Source organism: Lepidothrix coronata, unplaced genomic scaffold (assembly GCF_001604755.1).
Source record: "Lepidothrix coronata isolate B3197 unplaced genomic scaffold, Lepidothrix_coronata-1.0 Scaffold126, whole genome shotgun sequence".
Lineage (NCBI taxonomy): Eukaryota > Metazoa > Chordata > Aves > Passeriformes > Pipridae > Lepidothrix > Lepidothrix coronata.
The window spans coordinates 2,412,959-2,436,899 of NW_016690306.1; the positions used below are offsets into that span (position 1 = coordinate 2,412,959).

Sequence of the window (23,941 nt, forward strand, 5' to 3'; positions counted from 1 at the left end):
TTTTGGCAAACAAATACTGAATACTAGTCTTGCACTGGATTTTCGAGCCTGCTTGCAGCACAGAAGAGAGAGTAAGAAGGAGGAGGGTTTGCTGGAGCAGGTGGGAGTGAGTGTAAGCCCTGGGCACGCTGTTGTAGACCTGATCTTGGCCTCCCAGAAACAGGGAGAAGAAACCAAGTTTTAAAAAAATATTTAAACAAGTGCCCTTTGGTGAGAAACTGTTTTAAGGAGCTGTTGTCCTCCTTTTGTGCATTTCTCAAGTATTGCCCAAGCATCATTGTTACAGTTTCTTCATCTGGACGAGCTATGAAATAGCCCTAGGGGAAATCCAGCCATCAGGGAGGCAAAGAGGCCGATGCCTAAAATGACTCCAGCCCTGAGCCAGAGCTGGAAATAGTGGGTATGAAGGGATTAAAACCTGTGGGAGGAGATGGGAGGAGGCAACTGCCAAGCTTACTTTGTCATGCTTTAAGGTGTTCCGATGGCAAACCCTTCTACTGGTGAGAAATAAATGAATGTGAGGTTTTGCCAATTCTTTTGTTGTTGTTTTCCCTGTCATTTTATTCTTCAGTACAGTAATAATCTCTCCGGGTGAAACATGGTCCCTTTTGTGGTTAGGGAGTGTGAGGGGCATTCCAGTCAGATGCCAAAGCATCCAGGCTCTGGATGGTCCAGATGAAACTCAGTTATGGAACTAGGAACTGGCTTGTTCTGCATGCCTTAATGTTTAAAATTAGAAGTGGAAGAAACGAAATGTGTCCTTTGTGGCACGTGCTGTGGCAAAAGTCTGCAAAGGCATGGATTCTGCTAATCTGATAGTATTTGCAAGTGTGTCGATTCTTATTATTTTTTAATACATATCAGATCAGATCTTATGAAACTTCATTTACTTACAAAGATACTTCTCACTTTCTTCCACTGCATGTTTCCAGAAGAATCAGTGCTTCTTTTGAACTGGGGTATTAAGAAGTTTGTGAATGAGCCAATAATCATCTCTTTGTATTTCCTGAGTGAAAGGGAAATACAGATATTTTCAAGTCCTGCTAAATCCCACTTTTTGCCAGCAGCATTGTGTCAGGGTGTGCTCACTGTCTACTCCCTACACCCCATATTGTCATCCTTTCCCAGAGCTCCTGGATGCTGGCAGCTCCTGTCCTGGCCTAAGGACCCTCGTTGCAAGGGCCAGTTGAGGAAAGGTGGGACAGGATGGATTCAGAGCTGCTGCATGGAAAAAATAAAAAATTATATACTACAGGCTGGCAGATTAAATACAAACAGCGAAATGTTACACAAAGGAATTGCATGTTGTTAGATCAGATCTGTCTGCCAAGTTTGTGGAATCTTGAGGACAGGAATATACCTGAAAATAGGAGAGCCTTATATTCAGGTGCCTTATATTCAGGGGCCTCTGGGGGTCTAGTGGTTAGGGTGCAGGATTCTCACCGCTGCGACCCGGGTTCGATTCCCAGCCCCCTGGGCAGATGGAGCTCGTCAGCCTTGTAAGGCAATCCATCTAAGAGAAGGTCACTCTAAACAAACCTACGTCCTGAGAACCTCACTGCCACTGTCCAAGCTTGCTCGGCCCCAGCAGATGAACCTCAGGATTAAAGGGTGGGCTCAGTTCAGCGCACGCTGTGTCTCACCTAAAAAATCCACTGTGCAGGCTCGAAGGGTTAATGACCTTTCCCAAATCTTCGCTCTCGAAGACTGGCCATTATATTCAGGTGGTCTAGTAGTATCCAGGTACCAAAAGTTGTGCAGAGAGGCTTGAGGGCAGAGCCTTGGCACTCCCTCAGACCCATCCTTGCTGCAAGTCTGGTTAGAGTTCACTGGAATTAATGCTCCCCAAAGCAGCAACTCCACTGTCCTGCAGTACTTGATATGGGAAGAAGGATCTCATGTTTGGGGGAGGGGGACAGTGTTTGGGTTTGTGGATTGCAGTCATCAGGGGAGTGTTTCTGTCCCAGCTATGGAAACCCAACTCTGTGTGACAAGGGGGAAGGATTGCACTGCGTGCCCAACTTCTGGCACGAACAAAGGTCCTTTGTGGCCATGCCAGATTTTCCCAGCAGAACTATTACTGTGCACAGAGGGCAGTGGCTCTGCCCTGTGACAAATTGCAGTAGCAACGGGTACGCAGGGAGGAAGAGGAAGCTTGTTTGGTCCCGTGATATCCAGGGGGAAAATGGCGTTTGTTTGCCTGCCTGGTGGATGCCCTGATTTGTTTGGTAGGGACACTTAAGCTGTATGCAGCCACCTGAAACTTCATCATACTGTGGGGCAAGACAGGCTTTTTCCCCATGAGTAAGCACAGTTTTTAAAAGCTTCTAACTCTGGCAGGGTTTTCTCTCTTCCTCTCCCCCCAATTAGAAATTGTATATATAATCCTTGATTTTCCTAAGGAAGATAAATATTTGATTGGGAGCATATTTGTTGGATGACAGAAGACAGTGTTACTTAATTAATAACTTCAACTCCAAGCAAGTTTTAATTTCACACTTCATAGGGTGTCAACATCTGGAACATCAGTGATGCTTCAGCTGGGTTCTGGTTTCTGATGGCACACGACAGTTAGTATCTTTTAGTCTTGTATGCCTTAAGTGCTCGGTAAGCTGAGGACAGTGTCTTCAGTGAAGGGAAAGCATGCAAACGTTTCAAAGGATCTTTCTGGTCTTGCTGTTTGTTGTCTCTCAGCCTCTTCTGTGGAACATGTGGTAGGTCCTCTGTCACACAGCTTATAGGATTATACTAGAGCAAAGTGTTTTGTATGGGTGTGACGATTGGATGCTTACAAAGAAAAGAGATAATTAAATCACTTTGAAAACAAAGTGCGGAGATAAAATTTGAAGCCAATAAGGGGAAAGTGATGTGCAGAAGTGATCTTATTGGGCATTACAAGAGATGAAGTACAGCAGATTTAGTAAAAGAACTTTAACAGGCACAGCATGTGATTAGGATGACAGAAATCAAAGTAGCTAGGCATCTTTTAGAGGGTCACTTTTCCAGAATTTGACCTCAGAGCTGACTGAGGAACTGACCAAGGGATAATGTGACGTATGCTAGGAATTCTCAGCTTGTATTGCCAACAAGCAGGAAAAATATGCACTTGACTGAAAAAGGTGTGGGTCAATGCTTCCAGGGCCTCCAGGGAGAAAAGAGAACAAGTATATTGATGGTGCCCACAAACTTTGTATGAGATGGTATTGTCATGAGAAGATCATGATCACCTGGGAATCCTCCCTAAAATACTTGATTTTTCCACAGTTCGTGCAAAAAAATGGAAAGGGGAAGAGTTCTTGTGCTGTAGGATTCAAGCAAAGGAAGACCAGGAGGAATAGTGTGGTTTTGCTAATGATATGCTTTGCAGCAGCTGCAGAGAAAGGTAGCTTTTAGCTTGTGTAAGGATAGAGAGAGGTTTGGTACCATCAGTAGGTGAGCTTCTTTCCTGTGTACATGCACCTGGCCCGATGGGTGATTTCTGAGAGAAGGCAGATAGTTCAGACCTTTGATCGTCAGACTTTTGCTTCCTCCCATGAGCCTCCTGGTGAGAGTTGTGGTGGTTTTGTGACTTTGGTGCTTGTTTACTGAGACCTATCTAAGAGTAACAGCTCCTTTTGCAAGGACTGTTAAATGTTTTCCACTTGTGAGCCAGAAGGATAACCTGAATTTACTGGAGGTGGGAGCAGCCTGTAGCACAAAAAACCTTGCTGCAGTTTCCAGCCCTGCTGAAGACCTTGGGTGTAAGGCATGATTTTGCACTGTTGCTACCCAGTCCCTTTTGGTGGCAGCAAGCTGTAAATTGACTAGACCATTTAACAAAGCCTCAGCCACGGTCTCTTCATGCCTTAATTGCCCGTCTGAGCAATGGGAATAATAGCAGTGCCTTAATTCACAAGCCTGCTGTGAGGATAGGTGTCTTAACAGCTGTAAAGCCTCCAAGTACTGGGCCAGTGGGATCCTCTGACTACCACAGGTCATTAACTATGTAAGCCAGACTCCTACGTGAGAGGAAAGGACCCAAAAAAGATACCTGTTTTACATGGTGGGTGGAAGTCATGTCATTGCTTTTAGAGAAGAAAAGCCTCCAAATGTGGAACTTACATTTTCCATGGTCTGATAAGAGGCTGCTTTTGAAACAGTCTTTCCTTTAAGCAAATAGAGCACAACAAAATATAAAATGCAACAAGATGAGAATGCAAATATCTTGGTGTAAATAACTTTCAATGACCCTCAGCAGAACCAAATTGCTCATCACCAGGAAGCTGAGAGTGATACATAGCACTGCATATGCAAGTACTCTTCTAAGCACCTCATTCCGCTTAACTGGCAGCAGCCACCTTTCCTGCATGTTGCTTTTTGTCTCTGTCTTGGTTGGGAGTAGGGTCTGGCTATAACTGTGGAGAAATTGTGTCAGATTTGAGGAAGGAGATGGCTTTTCCTGGCAATTTAGGGGTTCATCGGTATCACAGGAGTTTCCTAAACAGAGATCCACATTGTTGGGAAGCACATGTTCATCATCTGCCAGCAGTGTAAGGTCATTCATCTGAATTTGTCTAGTGAGTGGGAGACCTGACCTGGCTATGGGCACAGGCAGCATGGGTGTCTGCAGTGTGCTCCCCAGAGCCAGCAGCAGTACTTGTATGGGGTCTGTTTGCACATGGCATTTTGACGGGGGGATGCCTGAGGTTTGCCTCCTCAGTTCATCAGGGTACTGAACCGTGTGAGTTAAGCCAACGGCTGACTCTTCCTATGCTTAAAACTAGAGCTGCCCTGAAGTGCCTTGGACATCAGATTTGTTTGGTATTCTCTGGCTGAGTTTGGAGGACACTGGGTGTTCAGGTCCTCTGAAAATTCATGTGGCAGTTTTTGGGGGTGGCTTTGTTTTGAAAGAGGTGTGTTAAAATTCCTGCTCCTGGAAATGTTGAGGTGAATGTTTCTGTTTCATTGCTATGCAAGTATTCAGTATGGTGGGCTGCAAGACACTGCTTTGTACCCCAAACCCAGCTTTTGGGCTTCCTTTGATAGTGTCTGGCATTATAGCTCAAGAGTTTCCATTCAGGAAGTGAATATTTTTAATTGTTATAAGCCAAACCTGATGTTTTAAAAGATAAAATTACAGGATACTGAAGCTTTTCCCAGTGGTGCAAAGGTTCACACTGTATAAGCAGTGTCAGTCTAGATGACTTGAAGGGATAGCTGTTGAGTTCACTGATGTGTAGACGAGTGGATATAGGGAAATGGGGGCAGGAGAGAACAGCAGAGTTTGGGAGGCACAGGTAAAACCATGCTGTGAGAGGGAGACGTTATGTTAATCTGCTTGTAGTGTTTTATCTTTTCATCTGTATTTCTCCTTGGGGAACGTGAAGATACACAGAGAAGCCCTTGGGGGGGAAAGGAAAGAGGTACAGTGACTCATCAGCTTCATAAATCACAAACCATATGCGGTTTTTCTAACACATCATGAATGAGTCAAAGGGGGGAGGTGTGCAGCTGTAGACAAACAGAGGTTACTAATGTTTTTTATTAATTATTGAGCTCCTTTCTCTCTTTTGGGACTTCTGTGGGCTTCTTCAGTGCTGCAATTCTGTTGAATGAGGCTGATGCAAAGGCTGCTTCCCATATTGGACAAATAGAGTTGGCCTAGCATCACATAAGTCTGTGTATATTGCTTGTCTTGTTCCGACATCCTGGTCACATAGATTTCTTCTTCTTTCTTTTTCCCTCAAATCGGAACACTTCTTAGAATTGGTCACCGAATAGTCTCATGGCCTCAGCCTTCACTCATTCCCTTCCTGTTGGGTCCTTTGGGCACTTTTTTCCCTGTTTCCTGCTCTGATGTGTGCCCGTCAGAGCCAAGACGTAGGGGCTACTTGTTGAGAAGTGAAAGCTTTTATTTTCTGAGAAATTTAGAGCTTATTTCTACCCTGTAGCCATGCAAGAGGGATGCCCAGAATGTGCATCTGCAAAATCTGTGAAAGCGTTTGTGAGTGCCTTGATCATTTTATTTGGAAAAAGTTGACACTCAACTGACTAAAGTTCTGCTGTGGCTCCCAGAGCAGAAAAATGTGATGAGGGAGCTAAGCAGTGTGAGAAGTACTAAATCAGGAAAACTTCTGTACTGTTGCTTATGTTTTGAAAGCATGTGGAGTAAAGAAATCAAGTGTCTTGATTCTGTTATAGCCCATCTTCTTTCTGTTTTGGAGGCATTTAACTGATAGCGTCTCCATGATAACAAAAAATCTGATGAGAGAGAATGTGTGTGTGTGTATATAAAATATATATAGTAATATCAAAGTGTACCCTGTCTAGGTGGCAGTATTATGGAATGATGGATGACACAAAGGAGAAAGGGGACCAGACGTCGCTGTTAAGATGTTTGATCTAAAGAAATGGGAAATGATTACTAAAAATTGTTGTAAGCAAAGAATACTTGTTTTAACACAACCCCCTTTCCCAGAAAAAAAATAATCACTCTTTAAAAGCATATCTGAAGAGAAATAAAGCTGAATGTTTTATTAGAATAAACTGGTTTTTTCCTGCATAAAATCAAAGAAGGATACATCCAGGTTTTACCCACATAGGTGAAGATAGTGTCTATAGATAACTTTTGGGTTGTATCTGTGAGTCTCTTGTCCTCCCACTATGTGGTGCTGGATAAAAACTCAATATGAAAAATTACTTAAATCCAGTGACTTTAATCCAGTCTAATTATGAGAATTCAGTGAGTTGCAGAGACAAGTAATTAAACTAATTAGAATGGATATTTTTATAGCATTTCTATTTCTCTCTTAAGAACTCTGTTGGTCTTTATTTCTCTCTTATGAACATGCAAGTACCCACCCTAGGAGTAAACACTACTGATTAAAGGAGATAATTTTGATAGGGTATGCGACTATTATGTTGGAACTCATTGCCCCTGGAAGCCACCAAGGGAGGGTGTTGGAGAGAGGTTCACTCCCCGTGCAGGTGTTGAGAACATTTGCTGATGTATCTGACTGTACCTTGCATGGGTGGTTCATGCATCTTCTTGGTTGGAAGAGGTCAGTCCGTATTTCTCCTTCCCAAAGCAGACAGCAAGACCCCAGGAGTGCACCCACTGTCACCTTCTGAGTTTTGACTGTGTACAGTCAGAGGTGCTACTGGGATTTTGGGTCCTTTTGTGTCCCTGAGCATCTGTGACTCCAGAGGAGGGCACCAGCTAAGCCACGTGTTCATCCAGACATAGATGCAGGTGCCTCTGACAGACACACAAACTACAAAGAAAAAAAGCTTTTCCCAGACTGCACCACTATCACAACCCAGTGGGAGCTGCAGCACTTGCTGATCACGTTTGCTCACGTGCCCCGTTTTGTGTGCAAGCTGTGTGTTTTCAACCCTTTTTTGGAGGAGAAAGCAGTGGCTGGGAAGCAAGGAAACCTGGATTTTGTCCCCACCTTGGCACTCCAATTCTCTCCCTCCTGCCCATTGTTTGCCCCATGTGCTCCAGTGTGTACCCTCCTGGAAAAGGACCATCTCCTGCCTACCCTGAGATTAAGGCTGCTGTTAGATGTGGAGTAAGTGACTTGCTACAATATGAATATTCTTTCAGAGCCTGAACCAGTTTGTAAAGTGCTGTTTTTCGTCAAAGTGGATTATTCTATCACTTTTCCAGAGAGCAAAAAAAGCTATAAAGCCAGACCTAATCCAGTTTTTAGCCTGAACTTAAGCCTACATTTAAAAAAGGAAAAAAAAGTACAAGTCAGTGATTGCAGATTGGTATTTATAATAGAAAATTCACAGCACACAATGTTAAACTTTGCCTTCTCTGGGAAGAGGTTGGCCTCTCACGTTCATCCCACCATTTTCCCCATGTCTTTGGCTTTGCAGCAGCATGCATAAAAACATTTTAGTTCAAAAGAATAGCCTGTGAGTAGAGTACTTTGAAATAAGCCTATTTCGTGGTCCTGCCACACAACCTATTTTGGTCAAGCCTAAGAGGGTTTTTTTTCCACAAATACCTGTGTTTTTCAGAGGAAATTTCTCTGTCTCTACACAGTGGTTGCATCACAGCTAATTTGTTAACATTAAAAGGCAGCTTTCACGTGATTAATTAAGGCATGCGCTTCTTTGGGGTTTTCTACAACTGTTGGTGTCTTTTGAAACCTGTTTCATCCAACCCTCAGCCCACCTCCACTGAAACCTCGGATTTTTTAAGTGTTTTTACAGAGTCTCTCCGTGACTGTGCTGTAGAGGTGCATGGCAGAGGTGGGATGTGTGCTGGATTTGCTTCTTCCCCCATTCCTGTGTTGGCACGCAGTTTCACAGGACATGTTGCTGGGGGAGTCAGGAGTCCTGGAAGCAGTTTGGTTTACTGATGGCCTTTGAAAAGTGTGAGTCTCTCGTCCTTAAAAGAAAGAAAAATTATCAATTGCTGCTTCTCTGTAGACAAAAATTCATGGCCACAGCACCCTGCTACAAATAGCTATGTGGGAATTATTTTTATAATTAGAAATGTCTACACCAACATATGCAAATTGAAAATGTATAGCACTTTCAATTTTATTTTTTCCACATGCCTGCAAAAATTATTGCTGTAATGATCTGTATACCTCTCCATTAACTGTGGTTTACTCAGCTTGCAAAGAACTGCAGAAGTGTTGAAGCTCTAGGCTGCTCTGACTTAAATGCTGTTTTAAAAGCTCTGCCCTAGTTCACAAAACCTGTCTTTCTTTCTATGGTTTTCTTTTGTAAATTGTTACAGTCCTAATCCATCATGCAGCAATTATTTGCCCTGGTTAGCTTCTGCTTATTCTGCTGCATATAATTAAGCGATGTTTTAAGTGTTTTATCACAGTGGAGAGCAACAGCATGTTTTTTGCTGTGCTAGCTGATGTGCTTTTTGATATTACTGTAGCAGCTGCATGCTGAAAACAGCTGTAAGGAAGGAAGAACATCACCCTAGGCAAGTTCCTTTTTTGCACCGTGAAATGTGTATTTCACCTCTCATCCTCGTATTTGTAGGAAAAAATATTACTGCAACCTTAGTGAATGTGAGTTCAGTGTCTCTGATATGGAGCAGGATAATAGCTCAGCTCTGTGCTGCATGTGTTTGCATTGCTGCAGCTTTTGTGGGTGAAGAGCAGATGGTCATGGGGTGTTATGATGCTGTTGAGTAATGTCCATTAGTTTCTACTCTGCTCTGCTCTGCTCTGAACTCTACGAGCATGACTTCTGGTCAGCTACGCAGGTTGAAGTCAGGTGTTAAAAGCAGAGATGCTCACAGGGACACACAGGCTTGGAAGGTTGTGGGAGGGAGAGGATACCATCAGAGCTAACCAGAAATGAACAGACGAGTGAGATCCCTCGTGGTGTGGTTGGTCATGTGCCCTGGAAGGGGTGGAAAATTCCTCAGCTCAAGAAAAAGGTGGTACAGGTGGTATCTCTGTTTTAAAAGCAATCTGTGGTGTTTGCAAGGCAGTGGGCAGCAGGACCTGACTGGCATGTGAGGGCAGATTGTGGCATCCGTGTTGAGGTTTGCTGAGATCCACTTAGTGAGTGATAAAGTGGGGATAGTGCTACAAAAGAACCCACGGACTGAAAGATTTGTGCCCAGCAAGTCCTTGCTTGAGCTCTGTGCTGTGCAATTCCTCTGTCATTTCTGCTGTGTCCCTGGGCTGGGGAAGGGGTGTGGGAAAGCTGTAAGGAGGAGTTTGTATCTTTGTGATATTGAATGTCATGTTCAGACAGGGTGTGTGTGTTAAATTACATGGGTGGAATTTGCACTTGCTTGTCCTGCATAGCAGAGAGGATGCTGTTTGTGGAGACTGAGCTCCTAAGCAGTAAAGCAATAAAATACTTCTCCCCTCTTTAAACATCAGCCAGCCCTTGCAAGTGAACACCCCTGTATTTCTATGCCTGTTTGCAGGTATCCTTATGGTAGTGGTTTTCCCATTGTTCATTTTTTCAAATAAGACCAAGTACTGGGAACTCTCTACCAGCACAGGCAGAGCAAACCAACACAGTGAGATGAAAAATAAGAAAGATTTTATTGGCAAATTACACAAATGTCTGTTAAGTAGTTTTGAGGGGTTTTTTTCTGGTTGGTTTGCTTGTCTTTAAAAGCAAGGTATATCTGTGAGAAGCAAAGATCCATTTGCACCGGCTAGGGAGTTCAACCTGTTTCAGCCTCTGTATTACTTTATTCCAGCCCTAAGCCGTAAGCAAGATGCAGCACAAAGTTGTGACGTTTCTGGTGCACTTTTTCCTTTCTGAGAAAGTTAAGGTTTTTAATTTGACATCTCTTCAAATTTGGCTTTTTAATTTGACATGTTTTCAAATTTGGTGGTCTTTTAGACAGCCTTTTTCAGACTCAGTCATGTTTTGGGGTATTAGGGAAAACAGGCAACATCTCACCCTGTGTCCTCACTGTCCTACCACTTCCCCAACCACAGGTTTCAGGGTTTTGACTGATCCTTTGTGCTACCAAGCTGTGTCCCAGCTGCCATGGAAAATTCCTGCTCTGCCATCACTTTGGAGGAACCTGTGGGAACACCACTGCAGAAAAGGAGTTCAGTTTCTACACAAATATTTGCCTTTTGTTGTGGGAGAAGTAGGATATAAAACTAGCTATGTGCACAAGGTAAAGATGAGAGAGAGTGAAAAGATTTCAGTATTCAGCAAGAGAAAGCTTTTTTAATTTATTTTTTTGTATCCATTAACATGAACCATACAGTTTGCTGCTGGAAAGTGGCATAGTTGCACAGGCAAAAGTTTTCCAGTGCCATCCAGGCCCAAAACACATGGTCTCTTTTCCCTGTGTGATTCTCTCCCCCAGTTTCCCAAATCTGGGGGCCAGGTGACCAGAGAGGAAATTTGGCATTTCCTCAGTCATGCACAGAGTTGCCATCGAGGTCCCGCTTCAGTCTCTGAGCCATTTTAACAGGAGTTTGATAGATCACAGGACTGTGGCTGGATTATTTCATTAAACAAATTTCAGAAATTAAAGCCAGATTAGGGCCTCACTCATAACTGCTGAGACACACTTTTGGGGAGATAGTTTTAAAAGAACATGTTGCCTCTGACTTGTGTGTTCCCATCCTGGATGGTTTTGCTAAAGCAAAACAAATGGAAAGTTTTTTTCCTGCACATGGGTTCTCTGAGGTTTGGTTTAGACCTCATTCACAATGACACATTCTGCTTGGAGCCAAGCACTTTTGTTTTTCACCTGGTTGCCTTTTTCTGTTTTGTGAATTTGCTCATTTAAAAAGAAAATTCAAAAAAATTAGTTGTTCTCATTTTTTTCCAACCCCCTGCAGTATGGGAAGATGAGCAAAAGATGTGGCGGGTGAGGGCTGACTTCCCCCCCATGCCCAGGGGGTAATGGCTGCTCACAGAGCCAGCTGCTGACAGCACCCCAGCACTCCACACCTGTGGCGCTCCACGCTGGCAGCAACCCTACAAAGAGGTCATTTGTCCAGGGTCTTGTCCATAGCAAAACAATAATAATAGACTGAACAGAGTCAGCTCTAGGGATAGAGGTTGACCTAACCATGGTGCAGCTCTATTCATTGAACATCAGATATGGATTTTGCTCCTCGACAGGATATATGTGCTGTGGACACAGCTCAGGTGATGAAGTGTAGCTTGGGTTCCCATCAGGATTTGCTGGTTGCTAAGGCATTACTGTAGGGTAACCTCCCTGCAAATATTGGTAGTCTTTGCCATCTGCAAGTAAAATCCAAAGGTTTGTGGGGTCAGGTTTGCCTGCCTGCTGAATTCCAGTGGACTGACAGCCTGAGAGAGCTGCCTCACTCCTGAATTGGAGGAGCTGAAGTAGCATCATTTAGCAGCTTTGTCAGGAGCAACACCATGTATTTAAAACTGTCTGCTGGGGCTTTGATGTTCTGGCAAGCAGCTCACGTTTGAAAGCTGTGAGATGCTTCTTATGCTTTCTCTAATGTCCTCAGATGGGATGTGGCAGGACCTGCAAATGTATATGATGCAGCTCCCAGGGATCTGTCATGGGGAGGGGGACCCATCCTCCTTTGAAATTGTGTATTGTTTTATACCAAATGACATCCCTACTGAGGTCCTGGAAGGGCCATAGCTTAGAGATCCCAATAAACTCATCTTGCTTATGCAGTTGCCGGGCCTCTTTTCCTCCCCGTCTTTCAGGGTGTGGGTTGAAGGGAGAGAGACAGTCTCTATATGGTTATGAGCGCCCCAAACTGCGCATCTTGGACTAAAAGTCGTTTGTTTTTTTTACTGACCTCCAGAAAGCAGGATTTGACTTGAGCTTGATTTCTATGGTGGATAGTGATTCTCATGTGGCAGAAAAAACTATTCAAAATATAGGGTTAGAAACCAGCAATTAGACATGCAGAAAACCACTATGTGGAATAGAAGATGTAAGAGAAACAACAATCTGTACAATTTTCTAGAAAAACTGTAGCAAACAGACTTTTTTATGTTTCCACCCACTTATATATGTTTTGGAGGGACCTTGACCCTTCCTCTGTATGAGAACATCCTTGTGTGGGGCCACTCCTCCTGTCCTGAGAAGAGCTGGGAGATCAGCTCAGCAACTGAGTGCAGCAGAGAGCTTGCTGAGCATCCAGAGACTGAGGAATTCAGAACATTAAGTCTGACTTTTAAGAAACCTTTGACTGATTCAAAGTTGTAACCTAGATCGTAGACCATCCCAGAATATGCTGAGTTGGAAGGGATCCATAAGGATTATCAAGTCCAACTCCTGGCCCTGCACAGGACCATCCCCAATAGTCATACCATGTTCCCAAAGAGTATCGTGCAAATGCTTCTTGAATTCTGTCCCACTTGGTGCTGTGATCACTTCCCTGGGGAGCCTTTTCCAGCGCTTAGCCACCCACTGGGTGAAAAACCTTTTTCTAATATCTAACCTAAACCTTCCCTGACACAGCTTCAGGCCATTCCCTTGAGTTCTGTCACTGGTCACCAAAGCGAAGAGATCAGTGGCTGCCTCTGCTCTTCAGGAGGAAATTGTAACTGCAATGAGGTCTCCCCTCAGTCTCCTCTTCTCCAGGCTAAACAGACCAAATGCCCTCAGCCACTCCTCATACAGCTTCCCCTCAAGGTCTTTCACCATCTTCATTTCCCTCCTTTGGACACTCTCTAATGGCTTAATATCTTTCTTACATTGTGGTGCCTAAAACTGCCACAATATTCAAGGTGAGGCCACCCCACTGCAGAGCAAAATGAGACAATCCCCTTCCTCGACCAACTAGCAATTCTTTCCCCAGTTTGTACATATATCCAGGGTTGCCCCATCTCAGGTACAGAATCCAGCACCACCTTTTGTTGAACTTCATATAGTTTGTGATTGCCTAGTCCTCTAATTTATCAAGGTCGCCTTCTCCACTCTTCCATCCCATTGTTTTATCTTTTTGTTCTTAGCCTTTCTTCTTGTGGAGGAGGGGGGATATTCAGTGAAATATAAATAAGCCTTGCTCTGTCTTTGATGTCTTTCGAATTTTCTTCCTTTTGCTGATGTTGCCACATGAATTTTGCACGAGGTCATACATTAGAAAAGGAGCAGACCATTAGGTACAGCTGTGGCCTGGGAGAGAGAGCAAGCCACAGGGGAGCATCCTGGGAGCCATGGCTCCATCCGCATCTTCATTGCCGTGGCCCAGGGCACTGCCTTACACCTCCCTTCCCTCATCTGAGAAAGTCAGTGTCACAAATGTAGTGGGATCTCCAGGGAAGAGTGGGGTGACCTGATCACCTTCACTCTGTTTCCAGCAGCAGCTGGGCTTTCAGTGCCCATTCTGCCCCCTTCTCTTATCTTTTGACCTGTTTCAACCAAATTTACTATAAGGGAAGAAGCTTCAAAGATAATTCATTTTCTGCAAGTGTGATTAAACATGGGTGACCAGGAAGATGGGTGTTTGGACAGTTGTGTGTTTCTCTCTAGCTTCTGATCCTTTCTTAAGTGGGACAGAGCAAGACGCAGATCACTGCCAAAATATCTGAGGGAAGATAATTGTGAGGGGAAGCAGAAGGGAATTTTGAAGGAATAGATGGAAATGATAGAGAATATTCTGTGTAATCCAGTTTAAAGGTCAGTCAACACAAATCTACAGAAAACCAGGCATCATTTCTTCCACTGTTCATCTGCTTGTTTATTATTAAAAGGCAGAAGGAAAAAAGGGAAACAGAAAAGGAAATTTTGGCTCAGAGGTGCTGACGCTTTGGGGAATGATGATGACAACAGTGGTGATCCCAGTTTGGAGGGAAATGGCACTCTAATCCTGACCGAGGCAGAGCCATAAGCCCATGGGCAGCCCCATCTCTGTTTCATGGAGCTCAGCAAAGATGCTCCATTTCCCAGAGAAGCACACTAAGAGCTTAAATGCACCCCTGAAAGTCAACCAAATGGTCTCATGCTTCACCACATCAGAGCAAGTGTGCAGGAGCATCGCTGGTCTCTGTCAGGGCTGGGCAGTGCAGGGGTGGCAGTGGCTGTGAACACAAAGCACTGTACAGATATGCTGAGGCATCTGCACTGTAACAAACAGTGTGTGCATGGCATCTTGTCTGTAGTGTTTGGTGTTTCACAGCTTGTGTTTCACCAGAGCCTTATCTGTGAAGGTGCTGCATGGAGAATTCACATATGAAGTGTTTTGTGTATGGAGAATTGCTTCACACTGGAGTTTGAGTACATGGAGCTGGAAGCTGACATCCCTGCTCTTATTCCCAGCTGGAGGTGCTTCCTCTGGCAGTATATCATTTTGAGTTTCCATATATACAGAAGTGGTATGATCTGTGATAGGCAGAGCAGCAGAAATGTGCTCTAGAGACCTGCAGCACAGACAGAACCAAGAAGTTACCTGCTGCTTTTACAGTGGCTATTTCTGACTCTCGTGCCAGGGCTTAAGCAAGAGGAGAAGGCTCAGGGACAGCATTTGGATGGTTATAAACTGCTGATGTGTCCAGATGTAACTGCAGTGGAATTTTATTTCATTAGATCTTTATATCTTGGATTCTGATTGCAGCTTATCATTTACAGGCTTCACAAGGAGAATACCTGCATTTGGTTAGATATGAGATGATAGACTCACAGAATGGTTTGTATTAGAAAGGATCTTTAAAGATCATCCAGTCCATCTCCCCTATAATGGGCAGGGACATCTTGCATTGGATCTCTATTTCAGATTCTCCATTTAGTACACTTCTACAGAAATCAGTGCAGGCCTTACCCACTCGGCAAATCTCCACTTTCCAGCCTCCTCCAATTTGTAAACCTCAGTGCCTCTCCCACCCCATTCCAAGTACTTCTTGAGTTTTCCATTAAGATTGGGAATTATTATGAAACCAGAGACCATCTGATCAGGAAGAATAGCAAATTGGATTCAGTGATAAATTAGAAAAAGCATCCTGTCAAATAGGGAAGTGACCTTTTTTTATCTTCTTTTGATTAATGAAACTTTTGACAGCTAAATTCCTCTCTTTCCTGATGAGTGCAGGTAGATCCTGAAACAGCTGGTGTAGTTTTTCTTCATGCTTTTGTTTGACTCATGTTGGCATCAGATCCTTTTAAAACATATTTTACAGAATTCTTGCATTTGGGAACTTCCAAAACTACTTCAACATATGAATTGTGCTTTAAAATGTTTTGGGTTTTAGTTTTGTGTTTTTTCTTTTTTTAAATTCTGTAGAGAATAAAATGCACAAATTGGGACTTGGTGAGACTATCACAGGAAGGGACCATGTTTAAAAGGTATCTAAGGGCTTCTGATACCTTTGGTAGTTACCTCTGTCAATGTTGAGTGAAAAGTGGTGTTGTAAGGAAACTTTTCTTCCAGAAAAGACTTAATAGGCCTCCACAGATCGGCTGCAGTTTCTTGAGCCCACTTTTCCTTAAGGCACAGACCTTAGGAAGTGTTGATTTACATTAACTCTTCTTTATGCCTTTACTTTTACAACCAAGGCAGCTTTATTTAGAAATCACCCATCATTAGTAACCACAGTCACTTAGTAGACATATTTACAAGGTAAGTGACAGTGGGAAGTAATTAAGTTTAATATAAATCACACTCAATTTCAAATCTGCAGGCTTCAAAATAATAATTAATAGAAACTGCAGCTTCTATAAAAAGATGCAGTATTTATAGCAGTATCTTCTTTCTTTTCCAGCTAAACACATTGAGTCTAGTGGAAATTAAAATCCCCTGTCTGTTCATCTTATTTGTTTCAAAGTAATTTTCTTCCTGTGGTGCACTTCATTGCAATTTACCCACTGCTTTTATTCTTCATGGGGAGATTTTTGACTCTTAATATGATGATGGGGAGGAGGAAGAGTTTGGCATTATCCAAAATACCCTTACAAATGCACATACAAGCTGTGGCTTTCTGATAAATCTCTGTTAAATCAGTGCCTGATAAGGTGTGCTTTGTTTCACAGGTGTCATGCGGCTGACAGGTCCACTCGCGGAGCTGATGGTCACAACCAGGGCAGAAATTTATTAAGCAAAACAGAGTAAAATAATCAAGGTGTTTTGGAGCTGTTTGCAAGATCTACTGCGTTGGTCACTCATCCTGTCAAAACAAGACACCATTTGGGGCAACAGTGTGCTGCCAGTGGCTGCCATGGCCAGCAAAAGAAAGTCGACAACCCCCTGTATGGTGCGAACTTCTGAAGTCGTGGAGCAGGAAGGCGCCGAGGGTGTAGAAACTTCTAAAGAGAAGGGGACTGGCACACCACAGCAGGATTCCAAAAAAAACTGGCCTTCAGAAAACTCAGTCAAAGACTGTGAAGTGGTTGAGGCAAAGCCCCCAGCTGAAAATCAGTCTAAGAAACCCCAGGGTGGTTATGAGTGTAAGTACTGCCCTTACTCAACACAAAACTTAAATGAATTTACAGAGCATGTTGACACTCAGCATCCAAATGTCATTCTCAACCCCCTGTATGTCTGTGCTGAATGCAACTTCACAACCAAAAAATATGATTCTTTATCTGACCACAACACAAAATACCACCCGGGAGAGACTAACTTTAAACTGAAATTAATTAAACGCAATAATCAGACTGTTTTAGAACAGTCCATTGAGACCACCACTAATGATGTTGCTGTCACGGGTGGGGGGCTAGAAAATGCAGAGTGTGATGATTCACTTCATGGGGGAATTAGCACAAATAAAGTGCCAATGATGAAACTGGGAAAGCCTAAAGGGGAAACCAAGAAGGGATCCAAAAAGCCAGAAGAGGGAGTTATGGAAAACCACGTGGATGGTGCTCTCCCCCGTATCATAACTGAAGCCACTGAAGCTATTGCTTGTATAAATGGAGACCTTCTCCAAGATGTGTTAGCCCATGTTATGCCCTCTGTACAGCTACCACCAAATATCAACCTTGTCCCCAAGGTCCCAGTCCCTCTGAACAGTACCAAATACAACTCTGCACTGGACACTAATGCAACCATGATCAACTCCTTTAATAAGTTTCCATACCCAACACAAGCGGAGTTATCATGGTTGACAGCAGCATCGAAACATCCGGAAGAACAAATCCGAATCTGGTTTGCTACGCAACGTTTGAAGCATGGTATAAGTTGGTCTCCTGAAGAAGTGGAGGAGGCAAGAAAGAAAATGTTCAATGGTACTATCCAGGCAGTTCCCCAAACCATCACCGTCCTACCAGCTCCTTTGGCAACTGCAAAAATGCCGCAGCCCATCATCCAGACAGCTTTGCCTTGTCAGATACTGGGCCAGACTGGTCTGGTTTTGACTCCTGTGTCAAATGGTTCAACTGTTTCCTGTTCACCAATTACACTCGCTGTTGCCCCAAACCAGGGGCAAAAGAGGACAATACAGACCTTATCAAGTGCCCCAGAGGCCAAGCGTCCTCACGTAGTTCAGGTGCCTGAGATTCCTGCCAAGCTGACAGCTGTGCCGCTGACACCAGCCAGTGAGCGGAAGAAGACGAAGGAGCAGATAGCAGAGCTAAAGGCCAGTTTCATGGCAAGCCAGTTTCCTGACGATGCAGAAGTCTACCGGCTTATAGAGGCAACAGGTCTTTCCAGGAGTGAGATCAAGAAGTGGTTCAGTGACCACAGGTACAGAAGTCAGAGGGGCATTGTGCAAATTCCTGGCGATGCTTTAGGGAAAGATCAAATAGCACCTTCAGCTGGTCGACGCGGCTGGTCATTTCACCCATACACAGATTTCACTCCCCAGAGATTCAAAGAGATAACCCAAGAGCAGCGTAGGGCCCTTGAGGAGAGTTTCCTAAGATGCTCTTTTCCTACCCAAGGAGAATTGGACAGGCTTCGAGTGGAGACTCAGCTGAGTAGGAGGGAGATAGATTCATGGTTCTCTGAGCGGAGAAAGATAAGGGACAGCATGGAGCAAGCTGTCTTGGACTCAATGGGATCATACAGAAAAATTAAAGCAAAAGGAACTCCCAATGGTGCAATAAGCCAGGCAGAACTTCTGAGTGGCTCTCAGCTTCCTGGTGCTTTATCTGTGTCCTCAACCACATTTAAGAAAACACAAGAGCAGATTCATCTACTGAAAAGCACATTTGCAAGGACCCAGTGGCCATCGCCCCAGGAGTATGACCAGTTAGCATCTCAGACTGGGCTCACAAGAACTGAAATAGTCCGCTGGTTCAAGGAAAACCGGTCTTCACTAAGAACAGGGTCACTTAAATGGATTGACCAGTACCAGCAGCAGTATGCTGTTGATGGTCATAACAAGCAAAGCCAGAAAAAGGGCTCCAAACACGCTGAGAGTCCAAAGAACGGTAACGAGGTGTCTCGGCAGCATTACCAGGATCATAAAAAACTGAATGAAGAGAATGGAGGTAAACCAGTGGTGAGAGCAAAAAGAGACTGTGAACCACTGAAAGACTCTTTGTTGGGGAATCAAGGAGAGGGTATGGACAGGGTGGATTGCAACAGCCACGACGGCCACGGCAGCGAGGAGAACGAGGAGCCGGCGGAGGTGAACTGGGTGGAGGTGACAGTGGGTGAGGACGACGCTGCGTCGGACTGTACAGACAGCTGGAGCCAAACGGCACCCGAAGGCCAGACAGAGCTGGCAGACTATGACTCTGAAAGTATATCTGGAGACAATTCCCACATATAGACAGGTAATGCTGATGGTGCCCTGTTTCTCTGAGCCTGCCTCTGTCTGGGTCTGCTTCCAGCATCCTGTAGCCCCTCTTCAGTATAAATTCCTGGAACCCATCCCTGCTGGATCCTTGTGCCTGCTGGATGCCTGAACAAAAGGGAGACCCATTCTGCTTGTAAAGTAAAGCCAACTGTGTGGTAGCAGAGGAGTTAGTGCCATTTCCCTTGTTTCTTGTCTCCTTGTGGGTTAAGTCCTGGATAAGGGAGATTTTTCTAGGGTTTTTTTCAGTATGTGATTAAACCTTAAACTTTCTGCCTTTAAACAACCTATGAAGCCTCTGCAGCACTTGATATAAAACATACCAGCTGAGCCACACAAAGAAATAGTAAGTAATACTAGTTGCTAATATCCCCCTTGCTAAGAGATCATTGATCTCCTGTGAATAGAGGCTGTGGCTGTTTTTGCACCTCAGGTCCTTCCTTTGCAGCATCCTGCCCTGCTTGGAATAAAAGGTCAGTGGGGGAAGGGCCCAGGACAGAGATGCTTCTTTATGCAAAAGCAAGCAAAAAAAGAAAAATGTTGTGGGGACTGAAGTGGCTCATGCAAATGTGCTCTCTTGCAGGTGAGAACTGTCTCCAGCCTCGCTTTGTTCTGCTTGCTCACACTAGAGGCTTAGGAAGTGCCCCAGACTAAGCTGTGTGGGTGTTTTAGCAGCTCTTCTTCACAGGATCTTGAATTTAAAAGCAAGCTGCAGGGCCTTGCTTTAAGGGGGGTTTGTACCATCTTTCACAATGTGAAAGGATGTGTTATGTGGAGGTCTGAAGCCTGTTTCTGATCGGAGTTGCACAGGTATAAATCTGGAGCAAGCATGTCAGCATTTCTTGACTTGCATGTTGAATTGAGTTCGCTGGAGCCTGTAACATTTTGTGCTCAACCGAATCTGTCTCTCCCAAACTGGAATTTCCTTAAGCTAGAAGTTACCCTACAGAAAGCTCAGCATCCTGCATTAACAACCATAGTGAGAGAACACCTGTTTTAGAAGGAGTTAGTAGTTTTCTGGTGTCTAAAATTAAAATATACTTTAGCATTTCTTTTTAAAGAAAAAGAAATACAAAATACAAAAGCCAGGCAGGACTGATAAAGTGCCTCTACGCTTGCACTAAAGACTTTACTTTTATAGTTGGCAGTATTTGGATTGAACTGCCGGTTGCAGACTTGCAGGTTTTGGTAGCAAGCCCTGCTGACTAGCACTCCGTTTTCTCCATGTGCAGTACTTGTCCAGAAGTCTCATGGGACATCTTCTCCGAGTTAAAAAGGAAAACCCTGCAGTGGTATTATTTTTAACTATGAATTGTGTCAGCTAATCTTGAGAAATGTTATGACATCATCTATATAACAAAATATGTTAAAGCTTCAGACTGCAGTGCAAGGCACTGTTCTGCATTATCCTTGCAGAAGTTGGTAATTAGGGATATGAGTAACAGGTGGCAAAAGCACAGATGAAAGGAAGAAGGATGTGGGAACCTCGGCTGGAGGCACGCTGGGGTGCCACTGTTGTACAGCCACATAAGAAGGGAGAGCCAGGATCTGATCTGCCTTTTAAAATCAAATGTGTGATGAATAAATGCATTGTGGGATTATTTGTTTTCAGGATTGTTATTCCAGATCATTTCCTCCTTCCAGCTATGAATATTGGTTGTGAGGAGAGGAAGCAGACCAGGGGTTAGGAGGGGGAATGGGGAGGAAGACGGGAGCTGGGGAAGTTGCCTGAAACCACTCTTTCTTACACACCTGTTGTACTACAAAACAAGGCTCTGCAACAGTCCTCTTCCAGCAGCATAGGTTTGTTGCCTGCACTGTTGTCAGTGCAGGTATGTTGGAGTGAATCTCCTGCCTCTGTGCCCTGGTGCAGATGCTGACCATAAAGCTCCAGGGCTTTGGGGGTGCTCAAGTGTTATCAGAGAGGAATTTTAATAAGAACTTTGATTTCAGTTAAACTTTTGCTGAGTGGTCCTTTTGGTGAGGAGCTTTCAGGTGGTTGCATGTAAAATACACCTACTGAGAAAAGGGGCACTGGAGCAGGACTTCTGCTGCAAACAGCATGCAGTAAGATCAGAGGGCATTTTGTCCTGCTCTTTGCTTGTCTCTCAGCATACTCGCCTAGTGACTTGACAAAAGCCCAAAGTCTTTTTAATTTTCCTTTATTCTGCCTGTAAGTTTCAGCGCAGAAACGCAAGTGCCTGCTCTCTGGCACCCATGTGGAGGCATTATCACAATTATTGTGACACAAAATTTGGAAGCTTTCTATCCCACACTGGTGGGACCCATGGAAAAATCTCAACTACTGTTTCCTTTTTCCTTAAGGATAAGCTCTCACTCTTTGTCCAGAAATGTTCAGCTAAAGCTTTGGTGTTCAGCTAACAATGTGTTATGTTAAGTGACATTCAGGTATGACTAAAAACGAAAGACTGTGCAAGATTGAGAGCTTGTTTCTGCCTGTTTTCATATAAAAGCCTGATTTTTCCTCAGGTACCATATGTAAGAGGTGGACTGAAGAGCTGACAAGGGACTTCTCTTGAGTCTCACACAGCCATGCTTCCTGGGTGAACCTTTCACTGCTGAGCCCTACATCAGGCAGAAACATGCTCCTTTGATATTCATGCTGTTGCTATTTTGTCAGCTTGATGTACATAGTCTGAAATGATCATTTGTTGATGATTGATCTCCATACTCCTGTTGGCTAAATTTGTGTGCAGCTTCTGTAAAACCTCATCTCTTCCAGACTGTCTTGTTCACTCTCTGCTCTGCTGTGTAGCTTTGATTTTCTGGAACTATTGGAGAGCATTTGTGTTACAGCCTAGACAGACCTTAAGCCTTAAAAAATTGAGTATTTCAAAACTGATCCCTGTTCAGCAGATTCTGCTTCTGCTGCTGCTACAACTAGAGGAAGTTTCACAAGTGCCTGACCTCCTTGAGAGCAAGATGCATGCTGGGCTCTGAATTACCATCTCAGAACTAAGAAAAGGCTCTGTTACTAAATCCGTATCTGAAACTTTTGGCAATATTGGATTTTTTCTGTGGAGCAGGTCAGGTTTTCTGAACAGTGAGGCTGAGAGACCTGTCCCCATAGAGCAACAAGGCCTTCAGGATGTTGAGTGGCTGCTGTCAGGTGCACTGAAGCCATCACTGAAAATGTTCCAGATGTTGCATCATGCAGCCTTGTGTCCCCCTTGTAATATGGCCCAACTGCTCTGTCAAGAGAGTATTTTAGATCCCTTTCCATGAGTATAAATATGCCTGTCTTCCTACAGCATGGGTCAAAATTAGGTCTGTTGTCCCCATTTGTGCAAAACTGACAAACAAAAACTGGTCCTAAATTAAGTACAGCAAACTACAGCTCAAACAGGAGAGCAGGACCAGAGTGTGCCTGAGTGGCTGGCAGCTATTGCTGGCTTTCTTCATGATGTCGTCTCCCCGTGGGGTTTTCCCAAGATCAGAGCTTTTGTTTTTTCTCAGAATCATACTTTCCCCCACCACCACCACCACCTTTCTGCAGTAAACTGTCTTTTTTAGAGTTATTTCATGACCTCCATTTTTAATCCTGAACCTTGCAAGATGTAGACACTAAAGTTTATGGCTCACAGTGGGAGCGAGGTAGGTGGACACCCTGGAAGATGTGTGCCCTGGCTCTGGGTAGGCTCTATGGAGATGTCCCAGAAAAAAAAAAAAAGTCTGAAGACAGTTGCCCCTTGCAGATGCTGTATGCAGATACTAGGCATCAGAGGTAGTCTGGTTTCTTTTGGCATTTCCAACCCCTTCTGCACTGCTACAGGAGCTGAGATCACATGTTTGCTGGTGGCACAATATGTTCCCGTTCCTTGGTGTCCAAACCTGGTAAAAGGGAACAGCACTGGGGCTTCTCTTGCTTTCTGCTCAAGTTCTCACTCTTCTTGTGGTTTAGGGTTTCATCTAAAAGGCTAGCTACAGTGCCTGTTACTGGTGCTGTGCTCTGAGGCACCATCCTGAAGTAAATCAGCGTGGGTTTGACTACTGGTTTTTGCAGAATTTGCGTCACCCTAAAGCATTTGAAGGAATGAGAATGAAGTAGGGAGGATGTGCTTTTTTCCCCTGAAACCAGTGAGGCACGCTGAAGACCTAAGTTCTAATGTAATTAAGGACTTCAGGGGGAAATGCAAAACCCAGCGCTGCAATTAAAATTTTCCAGTGAGTCAAGAGGAGCGGGGACCTGTTTGAGGAAAGGTCTCGAGGATGGGGAGGACTTTTCCCCTTGATGTTGTTGCGAGGCAGTCCTTTTCCTGGGTGTGACTGTGTTGTTCTCTGCGTTGTAGATGCCAGACAGAGCTCACTATTTCTGTGGGAAATAACAGACCAAATAGCAACATCTATACAAGGTGTGAAATAATGGCTTAGTTCAGGTTTCAGGAAGCACTGCTGCAGGATGGGTGAGGAGGATGGTGCAGGAAAGCCATCTCATGCAGCTCCAGCTTGAGTGGATGTTTGCACTTCTTGCACGTTTACACCTGAGAGGGGAAGAACATGCTGAACATAACCCTTGTCACAGAGCCCTTGCTCTGTGCTGGGAACTGGGGATACATGTAGATTGGTGGCTATCTGAAGATTGGGTGTTGGGGGGTTATTTTTTAGTCTCTGGTCCATGGCACAGCCTTTATGTAGGTGCAGGGGTCATAGCAGAGCCAGGGAGCTACTCTGCAGAGCACAGGCACATCCAGTTTTTCCCATTGTCTTGCAGTTTGTATCGTTTTCTAAAATAGTGCAAAACAAGAAGTATTATGAGGGAATTTACTGGGGGAGAAAGACCTGAGGTCTTCTC

At 44.2% G+C, this 23,941-nt stretch overlaps 1 protein-coding gene across 5 annotated transcripts in view; it reads left to right on the forward strand.

Annotated features, from left to right (window-relative positions):
• ZHX2 (zinc fingers and homeoboxes 2) overlaps positions 1-23,941 on the forward strand; it is a 75,648-nt gene that overhangs the window by 50,106 nt on the left and 1,601 nt on the right. For all 5 annotated transcript variants that reach the window (XM_017826415.1, XM_017826412.1, XM_017826417.1 and 2 more), the window contains one exon: positions 16,421-19,108. In XM_017826415.1, the coding sequence (XP_017681904.1) occupies positions 16,606-19,104 (2,499 nt within the window). In that variant the 5' untranslated portion in view covers positions 16,421-16,605 and the 3' untranslated portion in view covers positions 19,105-19,108. The remainder of the gene's footprint in view (positions 1-16,420; positions 19,109-23,941) is intronic.